The sequence below is a fragment of the Solea senegalensis genome, linkage group LG1 (genome assembly GCF_019176455.1).
Source record: "Solea senegalensis isolate Sse05_10M linkage group LG1, IFAPA_SoseM_1, whole genome shotgun sequence".
Taxonomy (NCBI): Eukaryota; Metazoa; Chordata; class Actinopteri; order Pleuronectiformes; family Soleidae; genus Solea; species Solea senegalensis.
In genome coordinates, this window is record NC_058021.1 from 5,643,548 (window position 1) to 5,663,083 (window position 19,536).

Consider the following 19,536-nt stretch of genomic DNA (forward strand, 5'->3'; position numbering starts at 1 on the left):
ATGTAGGGACTGGTCCTTATTTCAGAACATGTAGAAATGTTTCTTTTTGACACACACGGTTACAACTTTCCGTCCTACATGTGAAAATTAAACCATGAAACTTTGAACAGAGTAATGTCATCAAGCTTAATGAAAAGCAGCTGACGCACAACGTGGAAACATTTTGTATACTCTTTCTGGTTTTTTTTTTTTTAAGTCTCTCTTTGCTGTGGAGGATGGGGAGGGGGAGGAATTCCAATACATCTGGATCACTTCTGCGTCCAGACCTGGACATAAAAGCAAGAGCTGGTTGAAGGAGAGGGTGGGAGTGGGAAGTTGGGGGGGATTCTACACTCATTTCTCCTCAGAGGCAGGAAGAGACACAGTGCCATCTACTGATTCTTGTGTGAAGATTTTGGACGGGACTCTGGAAACAGTTTTCGGGGCCCTGTGAGGCGCTGCCATGAACGGAGACAGGGTGGGGGGGAGAGAGGGAGGGGGTGTGGGCAGCATGGAGTGCTCATTTGGCAAGGTGTCGATGGGGGTGGATGTTACTGGGTTGCTGTGGATATACATGTGTGTTTGGGCCAGTTGGGAAGTCCTGGCCTGCACTCAGATTTTCCACTGAGATCACTCTGAGGGAACAGTTCTATGGAGAAAGGGTGGAGGATGAGGGGGGGAGACAACATCTGGTTGCGATCGGTGTTTATTAGCAAACTCTCATAGTAAATCTGCTGGATTATTGGCAGCTGCGTGGCTTTGTAAAGTTGTGTTACATGTATGTAATGATGTCTCAATAGAATGTTTCGTCATAAAGACATTACTGCACGCTCCATTGAATTGTTGAGGAATGCAATGGCAAAGCAGATGGGAGTGTTCTCGGGTTTCACAGTGATAATGGAAATGTAAGCAGTCCTGATGAAATGGCAGGTGAAACAGAACAGGGAATGACCCCTCAGAGAAACCCACCAGGTTCCTACAGTAGGGGGGTCGTGGACATAACCTGACAGAAGACAGGACAAAGCAAGTTTCTGCAGAATTGGGCTGGCCACTGGAGAACATTAGTAGTATTTATGAGTCAGAGTAAGAAGGAATCCTGTTGAGTACGGCCAGTGCTCACTCGAATTCGTGGTTATTTTCTTTTTACACATCACCATCATCATCATCATATTCCTCATTGACACTGTGCTCTCCTATGAATGGCAAGTTTTTTTTGTTGGAAAATGTGATTCAAAAGTCACAAAGCATGCAACTATAGACCAGAGGAAACATGAGCATGAAACCAGGGAGAGACTGAAAAAAAAAAATGCAGCTTCTCTGTTCCAGTGAAAACATCAAAGTCTGCACAGCACATATGGAACAGATAAATCCCTACATGCCTGATCCAATGTGACCCCATTTACCCAAGGTCAACACAAACGTCAAGTGTTTCTGGTACAAATCTAACTGTACTGTTACTCGAGCTACAAACAGAAACCTGGGGGTGAGACCACTTTCAGATACTGATGGCCGCTGGGCAAAACATGAGGAAATTGCAGTCTAATCAAGATTCCAAACCACACCAAAAAGTTAATTACAGGAAATGAGTCAGATTAACTTCCGCAGCATTAGTCGCCCATCAGTCTCTGGTGTCCTCAGTGTTTTCACTCTGCAAAGCTCCAGTTGGCAGAAAACATCATTACTCCCTTCAAAAAAAAAAACACAAAAATGCATTCATTTAGAACATACAGCTCTAAATAAGGCAAACAATTGTACTATTATTTCAAATAAAAAAATAAAAGTACCAAGAAGTTGAAGGGATGTGGTTGATGGTCATCTACTGCCATCTAGTGATAGCTTCTTTTATGACAGCAACTCTGCCAACTTCTCCCACAGCAAGATGATTCTTCTTCACTGCAGGGTTTTTGTATTAGTGAATTAAAGTCAATCGACATGTGCAAGTTGTAACAAGGTCATTTAATCGGAAATTCTCAAAACCTCATAAACCACAGTGGGAATACAAAAGGCCTAGAGGAATAAAGTCATGTCATGTTGAAGAGAACAGCATAATTTTTACTGTCACAGTATGTGTCTTTCAGCTTATTTACACAGATGTACACTTGTTACATTTCCCATGATGAACGCCAAAATTCTGACTATGCTTATTTTACAATGAAGAGCAAATCAAACTTTTTCAGTAACCGTACAGCATTATTCGATATTCCTTCACATTTTCCTTGCGAGGTCAGCAGCCACTTGCTTTAAAAGGCAGTGTCAAGGTCAGTGTATTTGTAAGATGAGAGATTGTGCTTCATGTTGCCTTCATGTCTGGATTAGTTCATGTCAGAATGACTTTTTAGGTGCCGCCTCAGGTGGTTCAGACAGGTGTAGGTCTTGGGACAGATCTGGCAATGGTAAGGCCTCACTCCTGAGTGGTTCAGCATGTGCTGCTTCAGAACACTACCATCAGAAAAGGCTTTCCCACACTGAGAGCACACGTACGGTCGCTCTCCTGTATGTACACGCATATGAACCGTTACCTTGTGTGCCATTGTGAAACCTTTGCCGCACACTGTGCACTTGAAAGGTCTTTCTCCTGTGTGAGTGAGCCTGTGAGTGCGCATAGCACCTATTTGGGAGAAGCCCTTCCCACAATCTGGGCAAACGTGAGGCTTCTCACCTGTGTGAACCCTGGTGTGGCTTCTCAGTCCTCCTGCAGTGGAGAAACACTGTGAACAATGAGTGCACTGATAAGGTCGCTCTCCCGTGTGAGTACGCATGTGTTGCTTCAAGTCGTAGCGGTTCCTGAAGCCACGGCCACACACCAGGCAGCTTTCTGGTCTGTCATCGTTGTGGCGCTGCTCATGATTGGTTAGGCATTTTTCAGACAAGAAACATTTGCCACATTCCTGACACTGAAAGGGTTTTTCATGATCCACCCTCTGATGGTACTTCAACTCACTGATCCCTGGGAAAGTCTCATCACAGTATCTACACCTGAAGCGGTGGTTGGGACTGTAGGGGAGCTGATGCTCATTCATCTGATGGTTCCTGAGCAGGTGAGCCATCTTGAAGGTTTTTCCACAATGAGAGCACTCGTATTTTGTTAGCAGCTGCACACACTGGTGTCTGACACGTTCCTGCAGAGACCTGAACTGACACCCACACTTGTTGCAAATGTGGGCAGCATTTTTACACTTTCTCCTCCTGTGCCCCGTCAGGTGAACCTCAGTGCGAAAGGCTTTCCCACACTGAGAGCATTTGTATGGCTTCACTGCAGTGTGGAACCTCTGGTGTTCAAGAAATTCAAAGCGATACTTAAAGCTCCTTCCACACAGCGGACAGTTATGGATGACTCGTCCACGAGGGTAGACAGCTTTGGATGAAGTCTTTCTAGATGAAAAAGATGTTGAAGAAGTCCGATGAGCCGAGCCACTTTTCCTATGTTTACCTCCACTTATTAATTTGGACGGTTCCATTTCACCAACCTCTTGATGTCGCTGTTGATGTTTGGTTAGACACTTGGAGGAGATGAAACTTTTCCCACATTGCTTACACTGGTACGGCTTATCATGATCTACCTGCTGATGATACTTCAGATCACCAATTCCTGAAAAACCTGCGCCACAATGACTGCACTTGAAGAGGCGGCTCTGGACATGAGTTCGCAGGTGCTCCTTGAGGCTGCTGGACTTCTGAAAATTCTTTCCACAGTGGCCACAATCATAAGTACGCCCCCGTTTTGGACAGTGGTGTCTGAATTTGTCCAAGGAGGTTGGAAAACTGTTCCCGCATTTAATACAAAGATATGCAGCATTTTTGCATTTGCGTAGCCTGTGACCGGCCAGCAGAGTGGCTGTTCTGAAGGCTCTACCACACTCAGAGCAGCTGAAAGGCTGCAGCCCGGTGTGAACTCTCTGGTGTTCAATGAGGACAGAATGATGCTTGAAACATTTGTTGCACTGAGGGCATTTATGTATTCCTGACTGCTGTCTACTGTGAGGAGACAATGTGATTTCAGTCCTTTTTGGGGATTCAGGAAAGTCCGTTGTCGTGGAAGGGTTTGTTGATAATTCTTCATCAAACATAACAATCTGAGGAACATCATTATTTTCATCATCACAACCACTCGGGTGGGAAGCAATAGCTACTTCGAGCGATGGAGGAAGCGACAGAGAGGGAATAAGAAGATCGTCTGACTGAAATGGAGCTGGCAGGAAAACAGAAAAAAATTATTATTCATATTGCTTCAGATAATGCACTGTTTGTTAGGTAGTTTATAGTAGACGTGAAAATACCAATGTTGCTCTTTGCCAGTTTTCCATGACACTGTTTGCTCTGAAGAAGAAACTTGAGGTCATCTCCATTTGACACACACTGCATGTACTCCTCTAAGACAGAGGGGGCAGCACTGATCCAGGAGGCAGTCTAAGAGAGAAGGGGAAAAAAAAGACACAGTATGAGCAGTACAGTCAGTCAGTCATCATCTAACCGCTTTATCCTCCACCAGAGGGTCGCGGGGGTGCTGTGCCAATCTCAGCTACATCGGGTGATAGGCGGGGTACACCCTGGACAGTTCGCCAGTCCATCGCAGGGCCACACACAGCTAGAGACAAACAACCATTCACTCTCACACTCACTCCTACGGTCAATTTAGAGAGTCCAATTCACCTAATCCCCACATTGTATGTTTTTGGACTGTGGGAGGAAGCCGGCGAACCCGGAGAGAACCCACGCACACACGGGGAGAACATGCAAACTCCATGCAGAAAGGCCCTTGTTCCAACCGGGGCTCGAACCTGGGTCTTCTCGCTGCAGGGTGAGAGTGCTAACCACTACACCACCGTGAGCCATACAATTTTCTTTTTTTTTTCCACTTAATTTCCTCTCTTTTTTGGAATCTTCTCTATACCTGTTTGAAATCTGGAATTGGTAGCAGCTCCTCGAGTCTTGTGAAGAATTCACAAACCAATGTCTCCAGTGCTGTGTCAAAATCGGGACCGTACTCCACAGGAAACACATTCTGTCAGATGAAAGAAAAGATCTTTTGATGCAAAATCATAATTTGTGAAAATCACAAATTGGGTTACACTTTATTATCAACATTACCTTGAGGAAATGCTCTCTGCCATCCGTATCTTCAATGAGGCCTTGCACCAGCTTCATAAAGTTTGCCTCTGGAGCTTCAATTATTGGATCATTTGTCTGGAAAACAAGACATGAATCAGAGAACAATACTGATTAAACCAATAATGTGCCGTTTGCTTATTTCTAATTTTGCTTCCCCCCAATAAATGTTAGAAAAAAGAACCCAAGATGTCTTCATATTGTGTTTAGTCTGACAGTCAAACTGACAAGTGGAATATAACCTGGTATCAAATAAGACTAAAAATACTCACATCTTGAAATCTGAAAACTAACCGGAGTAGCGATATATCAAAATTGTTTTTTATTATTTGTTAATACTTTAAAAACATCCATCACTCACCTCCTCAATGCAAGAAGATCGGATTTGGTTAAGATGTGACTCAACAGCCTTGAGATCTTCAGGGTGTTCAGAACGCAACAGCTCAAGAGTCGTCTATGAAAAAGTGAATTTCTATTTTTAATACCAATGTTGACAATACATAACTTACAAAACACACACAAAAATAAACCACTTACTCTTGCTCTCAGGCCCAGGGAAAGTAGCCTCCCTTCTCTTTTACTCATTAGTTCAGGGACTGCATCTGTTACCATGGACACAAACTCCTCCAATTTCCCATAGTGCTTTATGTTCCGCTGGCGCACAACTTCCCACATCACTGCCGACATCAGCCGTAGTGGTGGGACCAGGAGAGCCAGTGAGGACAGGGGCACACTGAATTCTGCAGAGAGGATTGAATATGGATAAAATAAATCAAACAAGAAAAGCTCACACATTGCTGCTGTTACAGAGCCAAATCCTTTGAGTTGTTTGGAAGATTGGATTAATTTACATCAGTGATTCGTGCTCAGTGTTAAACAACTAACAACTTATAATTGACAACTTGTTTTCAGGAGAAAGATGTGAAAACTCCAGTGCTTGAAAAATTTCTCTTATGAATAAAGCAATGCATTAGCTAGTACAGCGAGTGTCACACATGCTGTGGTTTCATCCAAAGACAGGATGGCAGCAGACTCACCAGGACCTCTGTCAATAACAACTGTAAAATATCCCACTGCAGAACCACATATGGGCAATAGGCTTTCTTCATCAAAGGAAGTCACATCTGGAATTCACTGCCTAATGAAGTGAAAAGGTCAAGAACTGGCTGAGAACAAAACAAGATTGTACCCACTCTTAATATGTAGTCTCAACAAGGTCGGACTGTTAAAAGTGTGTGTGCATTTTTACATTGTACTAGGTAGATGAGAAATAGTTCTTATATTATTGTAATTTCTACTGTACATGTGATACTGTTTTTCTGAAAAGACCAGCCAGGGATAGGAGTTGCAAACTAGCAAATTGCTATATACTCCATGTGCAGTACATCTGATGCACGTTATGTCCACTATTCCTCACTGCATTATTCCTGACATATAAAGATTTATTGAAGGGAGCTTCCCACAGTGAGGGAACACAGCCACTACCACCAAGTCACACAGTTTCCAACACAACTTATATTTTCCGAACAATACACACATTAAAACACATTATGACTAAATTATTATTATTAAGAATACCAAACCGTTTTAAAACGGGACATGGACATGAACCTTTGCAGACAACTGTTACCTGTTAGCATAACAACAGACCATTTTTTTCTTCAAATTAGCTGCGGTCGCAAGCACAAAATCTGTTTTAATTACGGGATATCATCACACCGTGTGCATGAAGCAAAGCATTTGCTCATGTATGGAGATTAGCCTCGGTGTCGTTGAGGTTGTCTGGTAAAACCAGCTGAATACTCAGCTAAACAAGTATTGTTTCAGGAATTAGACGGGGCCCGTTTAGCAACAGCTAATCTGTAGCTTTCGCTATAATTCGACTTGACGCACAAGAAACAAAAGTACACATTATTGCGTGGAGCTTCAATGAGATACTTACCCATGTCGTTCATCTTGAAAAACTCGAATAACTGCGGAAAGGGTAACAATTATACTGGCATGTAGTTCATAGTTCCAGTTAGCGTGGAAGCTAACTGCATACGGGTCTTCAAGCGCCAACTTCTTCCTGGAACACGTTGTTCATAATTCTACGCTCAGCGTCACGCTGTAACGCGGGCGCTCGTTTTGCTCTACGGGGTAGCCCGGGATCCATCTACTCCGGTTCACATTGATGCCAAAATAAGATGCACCGCCTCTCCAAACAAACCGAAAACCAAAATCTTGTAGCTTGAAATGTGACGTATACTCGCTCACGTCATATGATTTAATGTCAAATACAGGTGTTTATAACATATTTATGGCAAAGAATTACGTTTAAAAACAAGTTAGAGAAACAATCGTATTTTTATTTTTCAAGATTATAATAGTACAAAGCTTTCTTTCAGCCAATGTGTCATTTATATTCTTGGTAAAATAATAATAATTCAGAACCTATCAAAATAGAGGATCATGTTAGAAATTCTGATGTGGATGCAACAAATGGGCTGCTTTGGAAAAATGATAAAAGCAAAGTGTATTAATCAACAGAAAAGGAACTGCTGAATAATAATACAAACAGGCAACCAATACAGAAGGAGAAAAATATATAGTTTTGAGGTATATTTTTAACGACAACAACCAAAGTGATCCCTGGTTAAAAAAAAGAAGCCGTTTTGCAGCAGTTACATATCAGAAACATGCAACACAAAGAAGCATTTCTGCAGCATGGACTACAACTGAGAGTAAAATCAACGCTGCAGTTAGTACTAGGCCACACGACAATAGTGTAGCTATTAAAGGGAATCAGACAGACTGGCTCTGGACAACACTGTGAGTTTTTAAGTGTCTCCTCAGGTGATTAGGATGTGTGTAAGTCTTTGCACAGAACTGACAGGTGTAAGGTCTAACCCCCGTGTGGTTCATGGCATGTTCAGTTCACTGCCACGTAAAAAACCTTTCCCACATTCAGCACAGACATACGGGCGCTCCCCAGTGTGGACTCGCATATGAAGTGTCACTTTACTCGCCTTGATGAACCTTCAGTCACATACTGTGCATTTGTAGGGCTTTTCCCCCATGTGGCTGCGCCTGTGTATCAGCAACTCGCCTGCTGAAATAAACGCCTTTCCACAGTCAGTGCACAGGTATGGTTTCTCTCCAGTGTGAAGTCGAATATGCACATTCAGGTTTCCTAATGCAGAGAAACATTTTCCACAATGTGTGCACTGAAAAGGCCTCTCACCTGTGTGGCTGCACATGTGTATATTTAGGTCAGTTTTGCTCTTAAAAGCTTTGCCACCGTGCACACAAATCTTGGTTTGCTGTTGTCTGTGCTGCAGCTCGTGAGCTGCCAACAACGCAACACAGCTGAAAGATTCCCCACACAGCAAGCACTGATTGGACAGCTCCGGGGGATGACTCTTCATACTGGGATACACCTCACTGCAGTGTTTGAAAATGCGGTCCTGGGTGTGAGTCCGCTCGTGCTTTACCAGCAAATACCTCTGTTTAAAGCTTTTTTCACAGTGAGAACAGACAAACTCTTGGACAACGTGAGCACACCTGTGTCTATATCTGTCCTGTATTGACTGAAAGCTACCTCCACAGTTGATGCAAATATAAGCTGCATTTTTGCATCGTGTTCCTCAGTGATGGCACAGGTCATTTGACCTCCTGAAGGCCTTTCCACACTGAGAGGACTTGTAAGGGTTTTCTCCTATGTGGAGTCTCTGATGGTCCATGAGCTCAAAAAGGTAAATGAAGCACTTCCCACAGTGAGTGCATTTGTGGGAACATCAAGAGCAACATCACTGCATGTCTCTTCTGTTGTCTGGTCTGCATCGCTGCTGTTTGGACTTTGCTGTGAGTCATTATCCTCCAGCCACATTGTTTTGGTGAGGTAACCCACCTCCTGAAAAACATTTGCCCCAGATTCTCTTTGGTTTACAGTTGTTTGTGCATTATATTTAAAATCTTTGGTGTTGGTTGCATTCAATATAGTGCAGAGTGATAATGATGAGAGGAGCTGCTGCTCTGAGGGAGAGGGCGCTTTGAAAAAGAAAATACATCAGTATATATTTTGTCATTTCTCCTTTATTTTTCAATAGATCAATGCATTTTTATTTATAATTGTGATCAATGGTGAGCAATGTCAATAACAGGAAGCAAAACAGATAAGGAGAAATAACTAATCCACTCTGATTAAAACTATTGTAGCACATAAATACATGGCTGGTTTCCCAGCTATATACACATACCACTGGAATCCATCTTGGCCATGTTCCCATGATGCTCCTTGCTTCTGAGCAAAACACTGAGATCATGTATGTTGGTTAGACACTGAATGTATTCATCTAGCACAGAAGACATATCACTGATCCACACTGCAGTCTATAAAAACAAGACTAACACTTCAGAGGGAGAGAGACATTTAGAGATGTATTGTAAACTGCAGTTTTAAGGCATAAATTATGCACCTGTTTGGTATTAGCACCAGCTCCTCCAGTCGGGTGAAGAAGAGACTCAAACGAGAGACTCCAGTGTCGTGTCAAAGGGCCATACTTGACAGGAAACACATTCTGTCTGACAGAAATTTTAACCAAATGTAAGAAAATGGAGTCAAACAAATATCCAATATCTTTTATGCTGAAGCAAACAATGAGTGCTCCCTCTCATTTGGGTCCTTCAGGAGTCTCTCAGTAAGTCTAATAAAGTTTATTTAAAGGGACTCCTTTTCTGGAAGAGTCTGTCAAGTAAGATATGCACATTTTAAATAATTGTAATTCAAAAACACCAAATATGAATCAACACCAAGTTTAAACTTTTTTTTAAAATACATTTTCAACAATATCTGTTTTTGGTAGCTGATGCTTAAAAATGACTTTCTCTTTAGTCTAATTCACACACAGTGTATTCAGCCTGATAATCCACTCACTGACGAGTAGTGGTTGTTGTTGTCGAGAACTTTCCCTGATCAGCTCATGATCACATGTCACAGAATTGCGATATGGCCAGCACCATGTTGAGGATTTGCAAACAGCCGGTGGTTAAGTGGCTAAAACTGTTGCCTCACAGCAAGGTCACCGGTTTGGATCCCAGTTTGACCGAGGCCTTTTCTTTGAAGAGTTTGCATATTCTCCCCGGGTACTCTGACTTCCTCCCACAGTCCAAAAACTATCAGATGGGATTGGCTGCAGCTTCCCCACGACTCTCATGTAGAGTGGTAGAAAATGAATGGATAAATCAAGGGTCATTTTCCCTTAGACTTCCCTTCAAACAGACTTATTTTGTAAACCAGCTGAGTCTAATCTAATATATTCTTCTTGTGAGAATAGGGAAATATGAGTCCATTATTGAAATAATCACATACCTGTTTTGTGCAAGTTAGGAGAAGGCCATTTAAGTGCGTTTGAACGAGTTCTTTTGACCGTTCAGAGCATAATGTGTGTAAAACCATCTGCAAAAGACACAGAGAAAATGTCAATGAAGAAACTGTAGAATCCCTCTTTGTAAATACAACTACTGCAGTGTAGCTGTGCTAACAAATTATGTAGAAATAATCTTAAATTGAAGGAATAACTATTTATATATTTTTTTGCCAATGCTTACTCTACAGGAGTCATTTCCAGAGACTGGGTCACAGATTGGCCAAAGTGAATTTCTTTTGGGGTTGAAGTTTTAATTTACTCATCATACAACTACAACACTCTTGGAAATGGGTGGTTTACCTCCTCAAAAAAATGGTGTGACAGAAATTGCCATAAATGTTATTGTGCACAAATTAACATTTCAATTTGAGTCGCAAAAAAAGCATCCCCATTTGCTTTTTTTAAAAAAAGGGGAACACTGCTCTACAGTACATGCAACGTTTACCTTTGCTCTTAAGCCAAGCCAGTCAGCTTCAGTCACCAAGGACACAAACTTCTCCACTTTCCCATAATGCTTCCACATCACAGCCTGTATCACTCGCAGGGATGGAGGCAGGAGCCTTAGTGAGGACAGAGGCAGGACCTTCTCTGCCAGGAGAAATGGAGGGAGAGGGAGGGGAAGGGAGAGGGAGGGAGAGGGAGAGAGAGAAAGAATAAAAAATAATAACAACTTAGATTTAAAAACAGCTCCTTTCAGAGGATGTGGATCACATTTTCATACACAGTCGCACATTTTAAAGACTGAGGGTATTTTTTTAAGTTAAGCTTTAGTTCAATATTTACCATGTTACAGATATTCAGACCATCTGGGGCATTGGCAGAAAATATTAACTTCTGTACTAAAGCTATGGTTCTCAAACTGTAGTACGTGTACCACTTGGAGGAAAATCAGAAATACTCTTCTACTGTATATACCAGGGATCACAGTAAAACTGAGGAACTGTAAAACAAATAACAAAAACATATAATAATTAGAATCACCTTATCTCTCACTCTATCTTAATCTAATCTCACTATATCAGTGTGTGAAGTACATGTGAGGAAAAGGAGGATGAGCGTAAATCATCTTATTGGCAATAAATCTGCCTCCTGTGAAAAGTCCGTAGCTGACTTTGCTCGGCCTATTTACACCACAGTATTTTAATGTGTGTATGCATAATGTATGCATTTCTATGTAGCACTTTTCTAAACTCAAAAGTCGCGTTTACATTAAATCAAATAAGTTTGAACATAGGCATTAAAAGCAGTCTTGAAGAGGTGATTTATTCAACTGAAATAAAAAGTAGGGGGAAAGAAAATCTCATTTTTTTAATTGCAGCCAAAGGCAATTTGCTAATTGTGTTGTTTCAAATTGTGATATCAATTAGTCAAGTGTTAACTTTTTCAGATTTAGATGGCAATGAAACAATAATTGATCAGAATCAACTTTATTATACAAGTTACTGTGTTCGACGTGTGCTTCCAGAATAACCTGAACATGAACTAGTGTCTGCATTTGCTTACATCTACATAAACAACCCACGAGTGATCATTTTCAATGAATCACAGCGACGGCGTTAGCGTTAGCAGACACGCTAACACCAAAACAAACGGACAACGACACCAAAGCAGAAGAATAAAACGTTACCCACGTTCTTCCTGTACAGCTGTGACAGCCGTACAAACACAGAGTTCGGCTTCTTTATTTAGATGCCGCTCCTGCAGCGGTGAGTGGCAGAGAAAACAAAAGTTTTTATCTGTCACCTTTTCACATCTTCCTGTTTCCTGACTCTTCTTCTCCTTGACTTCCAGCGACACCTTCGTCACACTACTGCCATCTACCGGAAGAAAGTGACTCCTACAATGGGCTGTCTGCCCAATTTCCCGTTTGTATTTATTCCAGATCCATATTTGACTGAGAAATAAGTTTCGCTGTAGTTTTTAGACTTTAGATTTAGATTTTAGAATTATTGTGGTTCATACGTTCAATCTCAAAGTGTTAGATGTTAGATTTATAAGGCCCCTGAGCAGGATTTGGATGATGGGGGACTATAGAGGATGGAGAGGGGGGATGAGGCGAGTGAGGGGTTGTAGTCTATTAGGGATGTTTTTTTTTCTGTTATTTTATCATGTCCTTTTATTTTAATTGTTTTCTTGGACACACAAACATAAGTTTAGATGTTCATTGAAGTGAGGAATGTGAACCTCGAAACAAAATGCTTTGTGTACTTAATTGACATAATTCTAAAGTATGTGCATGTGTACATCTCTACACATGTGTATAGGGGAGGAGACTGCCACGTATATTATATATTACACTGATCACTTTGATGATGACAAAGCTTGATATGACTCATGACCTTAAATGTTATTTCTACAGGCAATTCAACAAATATCATGTCCACACACACGTCCACATGCATTATGTTGACATGCTGCATTTCGCAATTAGACATAGTGCCGTTTTAATCTTTTTTAAAATAGTTTTCTCCTCCTGATGAAGCTTTAATCTCCACCACATGTCAAAAAAAAACACTTACAAATCTGATCAATTTCCATGTCACTTGGTGCACAACTCTGTCTTTTATGGCAAGTGATGTCCAAAGTATAGCGTTGTATTGTTGCAGTGATTTCATATACTATATGTCTGCCTGTGTCCCGTTATGCACGTGTGTGTGTGTGTGTGTCTGTGAGTGTGTAATTAATACAAGTGATTTTTTTACACAAAGATTATCCCTCTATCCCATCTGGTCGGAGTTGGATTTGACCACCCAGACAACCAGAGAGAGGAAATCTCTTTGGGGATAAATCCAAATTGGCACCCTTTGCAATATTTTTTTCTACCCTAAACTGAAAATGTGGGCACATTAAACTCACTGCAATTCAGAAAGAAAATCCAAACATAACACAACATTATTCTAATATAAGTTAGGCCTATAGAATTTTAGAATTAACTACACGTGGCTTCATTTGACCTGGAAAACCAATAAAGAATGATGCAGTTTTTATCACCATTTCATAAATAAAATGTCAATAAAATGATCAATTAAGGAAAGTCTTAATTATTTTTGTTAATATGAATTGATCATTTTGTGTCATGGCTGCTGTGAGTCACTGAAATTGCCTCTCGATATAAATATATACGTTACAAAAACAGGTAGAAATTAGCTTTATATACATTACATCCACATCCATTGCATCAAATGTAATTGTTTAGATAGTCAAAATCAGGCACATCCTTTAGGGACTATTCATACGCACACACATTTTCTTCGTGATGAACTCACATTTGTGCTTTATTGCAATCATAAACAGTGCTTTTTCAAGTTAAAACACAGTTTAAATCATGATTGTTTTAACTGTTTCTGCATTTTGGAAATAATATACTCTGTGTCTCTATCATTACTTACAGTATAAAGTATATTTTTCATATTATTTAGGTTTTAAAATGTTGATATTTAAAATACACAATGTCCATTCAAGATAAATAACACCTGAATAAGAGCTTATTTGCTGCTATTGTCAACGTGAAGTGGCAGCACTGAGCACTGAGACTTGCTGGGATTTGTTTTGTAGGAGTCGCACGCCGCTTAATATTCTCAATTTGCTTCTAGTCTCGTCAAGTCTGTTGGTTTTATGAAAAAGTTCTGTTTTATCTACTACCACTGCTCTGTGCACAACAGATCCATTTGGTGGAAAGATGGATCATCCAGCACCAGCAACAACTGCGTTAGCTGCAAAGACAGAAACAACAGAAAAGGGTCATATATCCCATAGTATGAAACAAACATGTCTGTTTTCTGAGGAGATCCCAAAATGATAGGTGTTGTTTTTTTTATATCTAGCACATATTATTATTATTGTTATTATTTTTTAAATTATTTAAGTATGCCTACTGCAGCTTCATGTATTTCTTTAGGGGCCTTTGTTTTTTCTGCTTCCTGTTTGTGTTTCATTCACTTATATTCTCAGTGTCACATATTTTGCCTATGATACCAATTGTAATGTAAAACACAAGAAAAGCACTCACAGAGTGCAAACCTACACCAGGGCTGCCTGTGGATCTGTGTCCAGATCAACAGCAATATCTAAGACAAACATGGCTGAAAACATTGTGCTCTAAATTGTAAATAAATAGTTCCTACAGTCAAGTTAATATAAAATAAAGATTGTGTGATGTTAAAACAAACTCATTTGAGCCTATATTATACATACAGTGCTTAAAAAATGTATTAGACCACGTCCCAGTGTATGGTTTATGTCACAGCTGCCCTAATTAACAGCATTCATTGGCAATTAATATGTTTCTATAATGGTTCATATACCAGTATCTAGAAGCTCTTTAACCAAAATGATATTTTTTTAATGGTACAATAAAATTATTATTGTTATTTTTAGGTTTTACAAAAAAACAGAAAAAATATTCTAGAATATTATTATTCCTTGATTAAAATGTCAAATTACATTTATTTACTTTCCTGAACAGAAAAAAAATGTTTTAGTGGTTGAATTTAATGCTCGATTAATTACTGACTTGGACTTTGGGTATATTAAAAAAAAAAGTGAATTCAGTTTGTTATTTGCCAAAAAATAATTTTTAGTTTAGACACATTTTTGGAAAGATTTTTAAGATTTTGTTTTTATGACAGGTGGTCTAATAACATTTTTAAGCAATGTATGTCTGAAAAAACATTCCTAGTAGGTATTGTGCTTTAAATTATTAAATAAAATGTTTCAATATGATGTTAAAACAAACTAATTTAAGCCTGTGTTATATATAGGTAAAACATTTTCTGGTTCCAAATGTTGAACATCTTGTCAACAGTTAAAAAAAATGACTTCTGTTCTCCTCTTTTTGTTTGTTCAGTTTAAACTGTGACTTACTTAGAAATGTTGCTCTTTTCCACAGCATGTTCATCCCTTTGACCATGTGTTATCTTAAGCTATATTCTTTGCTGTCGACAAAACAGACACAATCACTCTCCACTCAGAGTCTCAAAGAAAACTCTGCTCGCAGTTTTCACCAGACTCCCTGACTTCACAGTCTCTGGATATGGATCTGAGAAGCAGTGAGGAATCACTATCTGTCCGCGTCACACTGTTATACGATGGAGGTGAGGACGTTAGACTGTCCTCGATGGTCTGTATAATCTCCACACGCACGGGCCCGTAGTGCTGTATCATGGAGGCGATCAGCCCCTCTGTTTCTGGAGCACTTTGCACTTCCACCACAGTCTTGCAGGTTATTTGTCTGTAGAGGTAGGACGCATGTTTCATCTGCCGGCGCATTAGATGCCTCCTATAACACCTCTGGATAATGACTGCAGACACTTCCTCCAGTTTGTGGCGGAATGTGGAGGTGATAGGCTCATGGGAGATCTTGGAGGGGTTTGTCATCATGAACTTCTCCTCCATTTGCTGCTTGAGTGCGTCCATCTCACCCGACTCTCCAAGCACGCGCTTTGTGAATGCAAACAGGATGTCCAGGCAGTGGATCCTATCCCCGCTGACCATGGGAAGGTCCATGGAGATCAGCTTGATCATGTTGGGCTTGGCGATGCGCAGTGGCTCCGACAAGGTGTCGGCAAAGCTCGGCAACATGGAAAATTCAATGAACTGTGTGGCCTCAGAGTCAAACTTCTCCCAAACCTCGTAAAACATCTCAAAGTCGTCCTCGCTCAGCGGCTCTGTGCTTTCCTCTGTGGCCACGCTGAAGTTCTCCAAAATGATAGCAATGTACATATTCACCACAATGAGGAAAGAAATGATAATGTAACTGACAAAGAAAGCTATGCCCACGGACGGGCTGCCACAGTTTCCCCGGGTGTTGGTGCCAGTGTTGACGAAGTTTACGTCACACTCGTCGGGGGAGTTGGACATGATTGGACTCAGGAGGTTGTCCCAGCCTGCAGAGGTGCTGATCTGAAAAAGGCAGATCATACTATTCCCAAAAGTCTCAAAGTTGAACATGTCGTCAATCCCGTCTTGTTTCTTCACGTAGGCAAAGTTTGCCATTCCAAAGATGGCGTAGATGAACATGACGAGGAAGAGCAGGAGGCCGATGTTGAACAGCGCTGGCATGGACATCATTAAGGCAAACAATAAAGTTCTTATTCCTTTGGCTGCGCGTATAAGTCGAAGCACACGTCCTATCCTTGCTAGTCTGATGACTCGAAACAGGGTCGGAGACACAAAGTATGTCTCAATGATGTCAGCAAGAACAATGCCTAAAATGAGAGAGCAGAGTTTACATAAACAGTTTGTATGCATACTATTCTGAAACTAATCCGCTTTGAATCTACACACACTACACACTACACAACACAAGCACTTTTGACAGTGCCATTGAGATTTAGGCATAGGGCGATTTTACAAGTTACACCGCAATTATGCCGACTAAAATATTGCAATTAACAATTTAACTGCGATGACTGAAAGAATATGCTTTAATATAATTATTTTTTCAAGACAAACAGTTAAACAGATGCAGCCTTTTTTTCTGAACTGCAGATAGGTTACATGTTTGTTCTTGAAATATAAGATCACAAGTGATCTCCATTCTGTCAGAGATTTCTTTCTGCATTGTTGGGTCTCCCTATAATAATGTTAAGTTCTTGACGTCCCTATACAGGCGCTATACAAATAAAACGGATTTGAAATAGTAAATAGCAATATAATTATATAATATTGTGTATTAGTAGCTGCCCACAAAGAAAAAAAAGTCATTTGATTTGCAGCTCAAATTAATTTGCAAGAATTAGACAATAATGTGTTATTCAGCCACAGAAATTGCTGGAATATTTGGTGATACACAGTAGACAATGACAGGATTATACTGCTATCTTTTGTGACAGTACTACTTACCCACGATGGAGAGGATGATCACCACAAAGTCAAATATGTTCCATGCAACTGTGAAAAAATAGCAACGCAAGGCAAAGATCTTGATCAGGCATTCGGTGGTGAAGAACACGATGAAGACCAGGTTGATCTTGTTGAGGATGGACTCCATGCGCTCCGACTGCTCGTCCGTCTCCACCATCATGGTCACCATGTTGATGATGATCAGCATCATGATCATGATGTCGAAGGCTTGTTTGGACACGAGGTCGAAGAAGAACCCTTGGAGAACGTTCTAGATGGAGATGTAGAACGTAGAAACAAGGATTCAGGCAGCAAAAGTTTAAAATAAATATAGGACTGTGAAAATTAATAAACACATATAAATATGTTTATTTTATTTTATTTTTACCGCAGGCCTTGGGATAGGCTTTTGTGGCGTTTTAGATCCCAACTTCTTCATAGCGTTGTAGTACTTCTTCTGTTCTTCTGTCATGAAGATATCCTGTCCACCTAAGTAAAGCAAAAATGACCACATTATTTTTACAGGAAAAACCACAACAACTTTCAGAATTACACAACAATACAAAAAGTATGGTTGTTGTGTTTTTCTCCAGTCTCTCGAGGAGGAGATCCTAATCTCAAGGAACACATGAAGAATGAAAGCTGTAACATCTGAGTTGTTAATACTCATCTTTCTCTTCTGCTGATTGAAATTGTCAATGATGACACCAATGAAGAGATTGAGGGTGAAGAAGGAGCCGAAGATGATGAAGATGACAAAGTAAAGGTACATGTAGAGGTTGATTTCTTTGACGGGCTGTTCCTCCACCTGGAAACGAACACTTCTTTAAGTCCCGACACTGACATGTTTATAATAAAGAGTGAGCTACACGAGTGCAAACATACTTACTCCTCTTGAATCAACAGCTGCGTACATTATCTCCATCCATCCTTTGAATGTAGCCTGAAACACAAGACATCCTTACACTTAATTACAGACTGTGCACTGCATTTTACAGGGAAACACAGATATAATCGATTGAAAATCAATATTACAAACTCAACTTAAGGCCACATTATAAATTCTGTCTTCAAAATGCCTGTTGCTTGGTCTGGTGTGGTCATCCTAATCGATCACATATTCTGTTTTATTCAAATATACGCTCACTGCCACTTAATTAGATACACTAGTTCAACTTTTATGCCATATCAACCAATGATATGGCATTTATTTAGACGTGTAGGCAAAACGACCTGCTGAAGTTCAAACTCAGCATCAGAATAATGATTATTTCTGTTGTCCATGCCTGTGGTGGGACGCAGGAGTGGGATAATGTGATCTGTGAATCTGAGTGACAGTTGTGTGCAAGTGTCCAGCGTTTTAACTTTAAACACAAACACATCTTTCCAATTGAGGGGAGGTAAAAAAAAAAAAGCCCAAGCCCGACACCCGTCCGAGGTAATGATATAGTAATCAGTACTGCATGTATACCATCACCAACACAGGGAGACCAAATCAGACCTGGCCTGGACATAATTCCTCACAGGACCGAGTGTTTGATACGACAGAGCACATGAAGAAACCCACCACCTGCAGAAGGGAGAGGTACCCGGTTCCCACATTGTCGAAGTTGACCTTCACTTTGGTCCAGTAGAACTGGGTGTTGTTCATGGCGAGGCACTCGGACTTATTGTTGACCACAGCAACGCTGTGGATGAAGCCGGTTCTGTTCACGCACTTGCCAAACTTGCCGGCAAACAGGTTGACTCCCATGATGCTGAAGATGAGCCAGAAGATGAGACACACGAGCAGCACGTTCATGATGGAGGGGATCGCTCCTATAAGAGCGTTCACGACCACCTGATGACAAACGAACAAGGTAGAGCTCAGTATCACGCCCGGTCGTTCTGTTACTGGTGCTGTTCTCAGACTGTGCTGTTCTCAAGTGAAAATCCAGTTGCGCACACAGGAAATTATGTAATTTACGTCACTACTGACTAAGGCATGGCGGAAGCACAACTACATAGAGCTAGTAAAGCGAGACTGACGCAAATTGTTCGACTAAGGGTAAAATCACCAAAAAGCAACCACAAAAAGATTTAAGAGTTGACTTTCTTGCTCAACAGGAATATAGAGGACGAGCAATTTGATGGGATGTAGATACGTTGTCTGGGGCTTTAGTAATTTCTCAGAATTGCTCATGTTCTGCAGTGAAGCTTT

At 40.7% G+C, this 19,536-nt stretch overlaps 3 protein-coding genes and 1 long non-coding RNA gene across 4 annotated transcripts in view; all 4 read right to left on the bottom strand.

The window, feature by feature from the left end:
* Window positions 1-1,920: 1,920 nt before the first annotated feature.
* Window positions 1,921-7,146, bottom strand: LOC122781749 (zinc finger protein 665-like). Its single transcript, XM_044045732.1, has 7 exons — window positions 7,028-7,146; window positions 5,623-5,825; window positions 5,447-5,539; window positions 5,068-5,163; window positions 4,871-4,981; window positions 4,257-4,386; window positions 1,921-4,168 (listed from the first exon to the last, which is right to left on the bottom strand). The coding sequence occupies exons 1-7, from the start codon at window positions 7,038-7,040 to the stop codon at window positions 2,292-2,294; spliced, it is 2,523 nt and encodes an 840-aa protein (XP_043901667.1). The 5' UTR covers window positions 7,041-7,146; the 3' UTR covers window positions 1,921-2,291.
* A 91-nt stretch (window positions 7,147-7,237) lies between these two features.
* On the bottom strand, window positions 7,238-8,852 carry LOC122781755 (zinc finger protein ZFMSA12A-like; the record flags this gene model as incomplete). The annotated part of the gene is given in 2 exon segments (XM_044045746.1): window positions 7,238-7,997; window positions 8,000-8,852. Coding segments are annotated over 2 exon segments (981 nt in total), but the record flags the coding sequence as incomplete, so codon positions are not given.
* Window positions 8,853-9,153: 301 nt separating this feature from the next.
* On the bottom strand, window positions 9,154-13,143 carry LOC122776608. Its single transcript, XR_006361242.1, has 4 exons — window positions 12,125-13,143; window positions 10,939-11,081; window positions 10,436-10,522; window positions 9,154-9,648 (listed from the first exon to the last, which is right to left on the bottom strand). It is a non-coding gene; the product is annotated as an uncharacterized LOC122776608 (long non-coding RNA).
* A 595-nt stretch (window positions 13,144-13,738) lies between these two features.
* Window positions 13,739-19,536, bottom strand: part of LOC122776581 (sodium channel protein type 4 subunit alpha B-like) — a 28,782-nt gene continuing 22,984 nt past the window's right edge. The window contains exons 22-28 of the mRNA XM_044037165.1: window positions 18,904-19,176; window positions 18,226-18,279; window positions 18,007-18,144; window positions 17,725-17,829; window positions 17,337-17,607; window positions 15,357-16,699; window positions 13,739-14,206 (exon numbers count right to left, since the gene is read on the bottom strand). Of these exons, the coding sequence (XP_043893100.1) occupies window positions 15,468-16,699; window positions 17,337-17,607; window positions 17,725-17,829; window positions 18,007-18,144; window positions 18,226-18,279; window positions 18,904-19,176 (2,073 nt within the window). The 3' untranslated portion in view covers window positions 13,739-14,206; window positions 15,357-15,467. The remainder of the gene's footprint in view (window positions 14,207-15,356; window positions 16,700-17,336; window positions 17,608-17,724; window positions 17,830-18,006; window positions 18,145-18,225; window positions 18,280-18,903; window positions 19,177-19,536) is intronic.

Coding starts and splice junctions, on each gene's coding strand:
- LOC122781749 (XM_044045732.1), bottom strand. Junction 5,164..5,446: donor GATCTTCTTGCATTGAGGAG/GTGAGTGATGGA, acceptor CTTGTTTTCCAG/ACAAATGATCCAATAATTGA. Junction 4,169..4,256: donor ACTGGCAAAGAGCAACATTG/GTATTTTCACGT, acceptor TTTTCCTGCCAG/CTCCATTTCAGTCAGACGAT.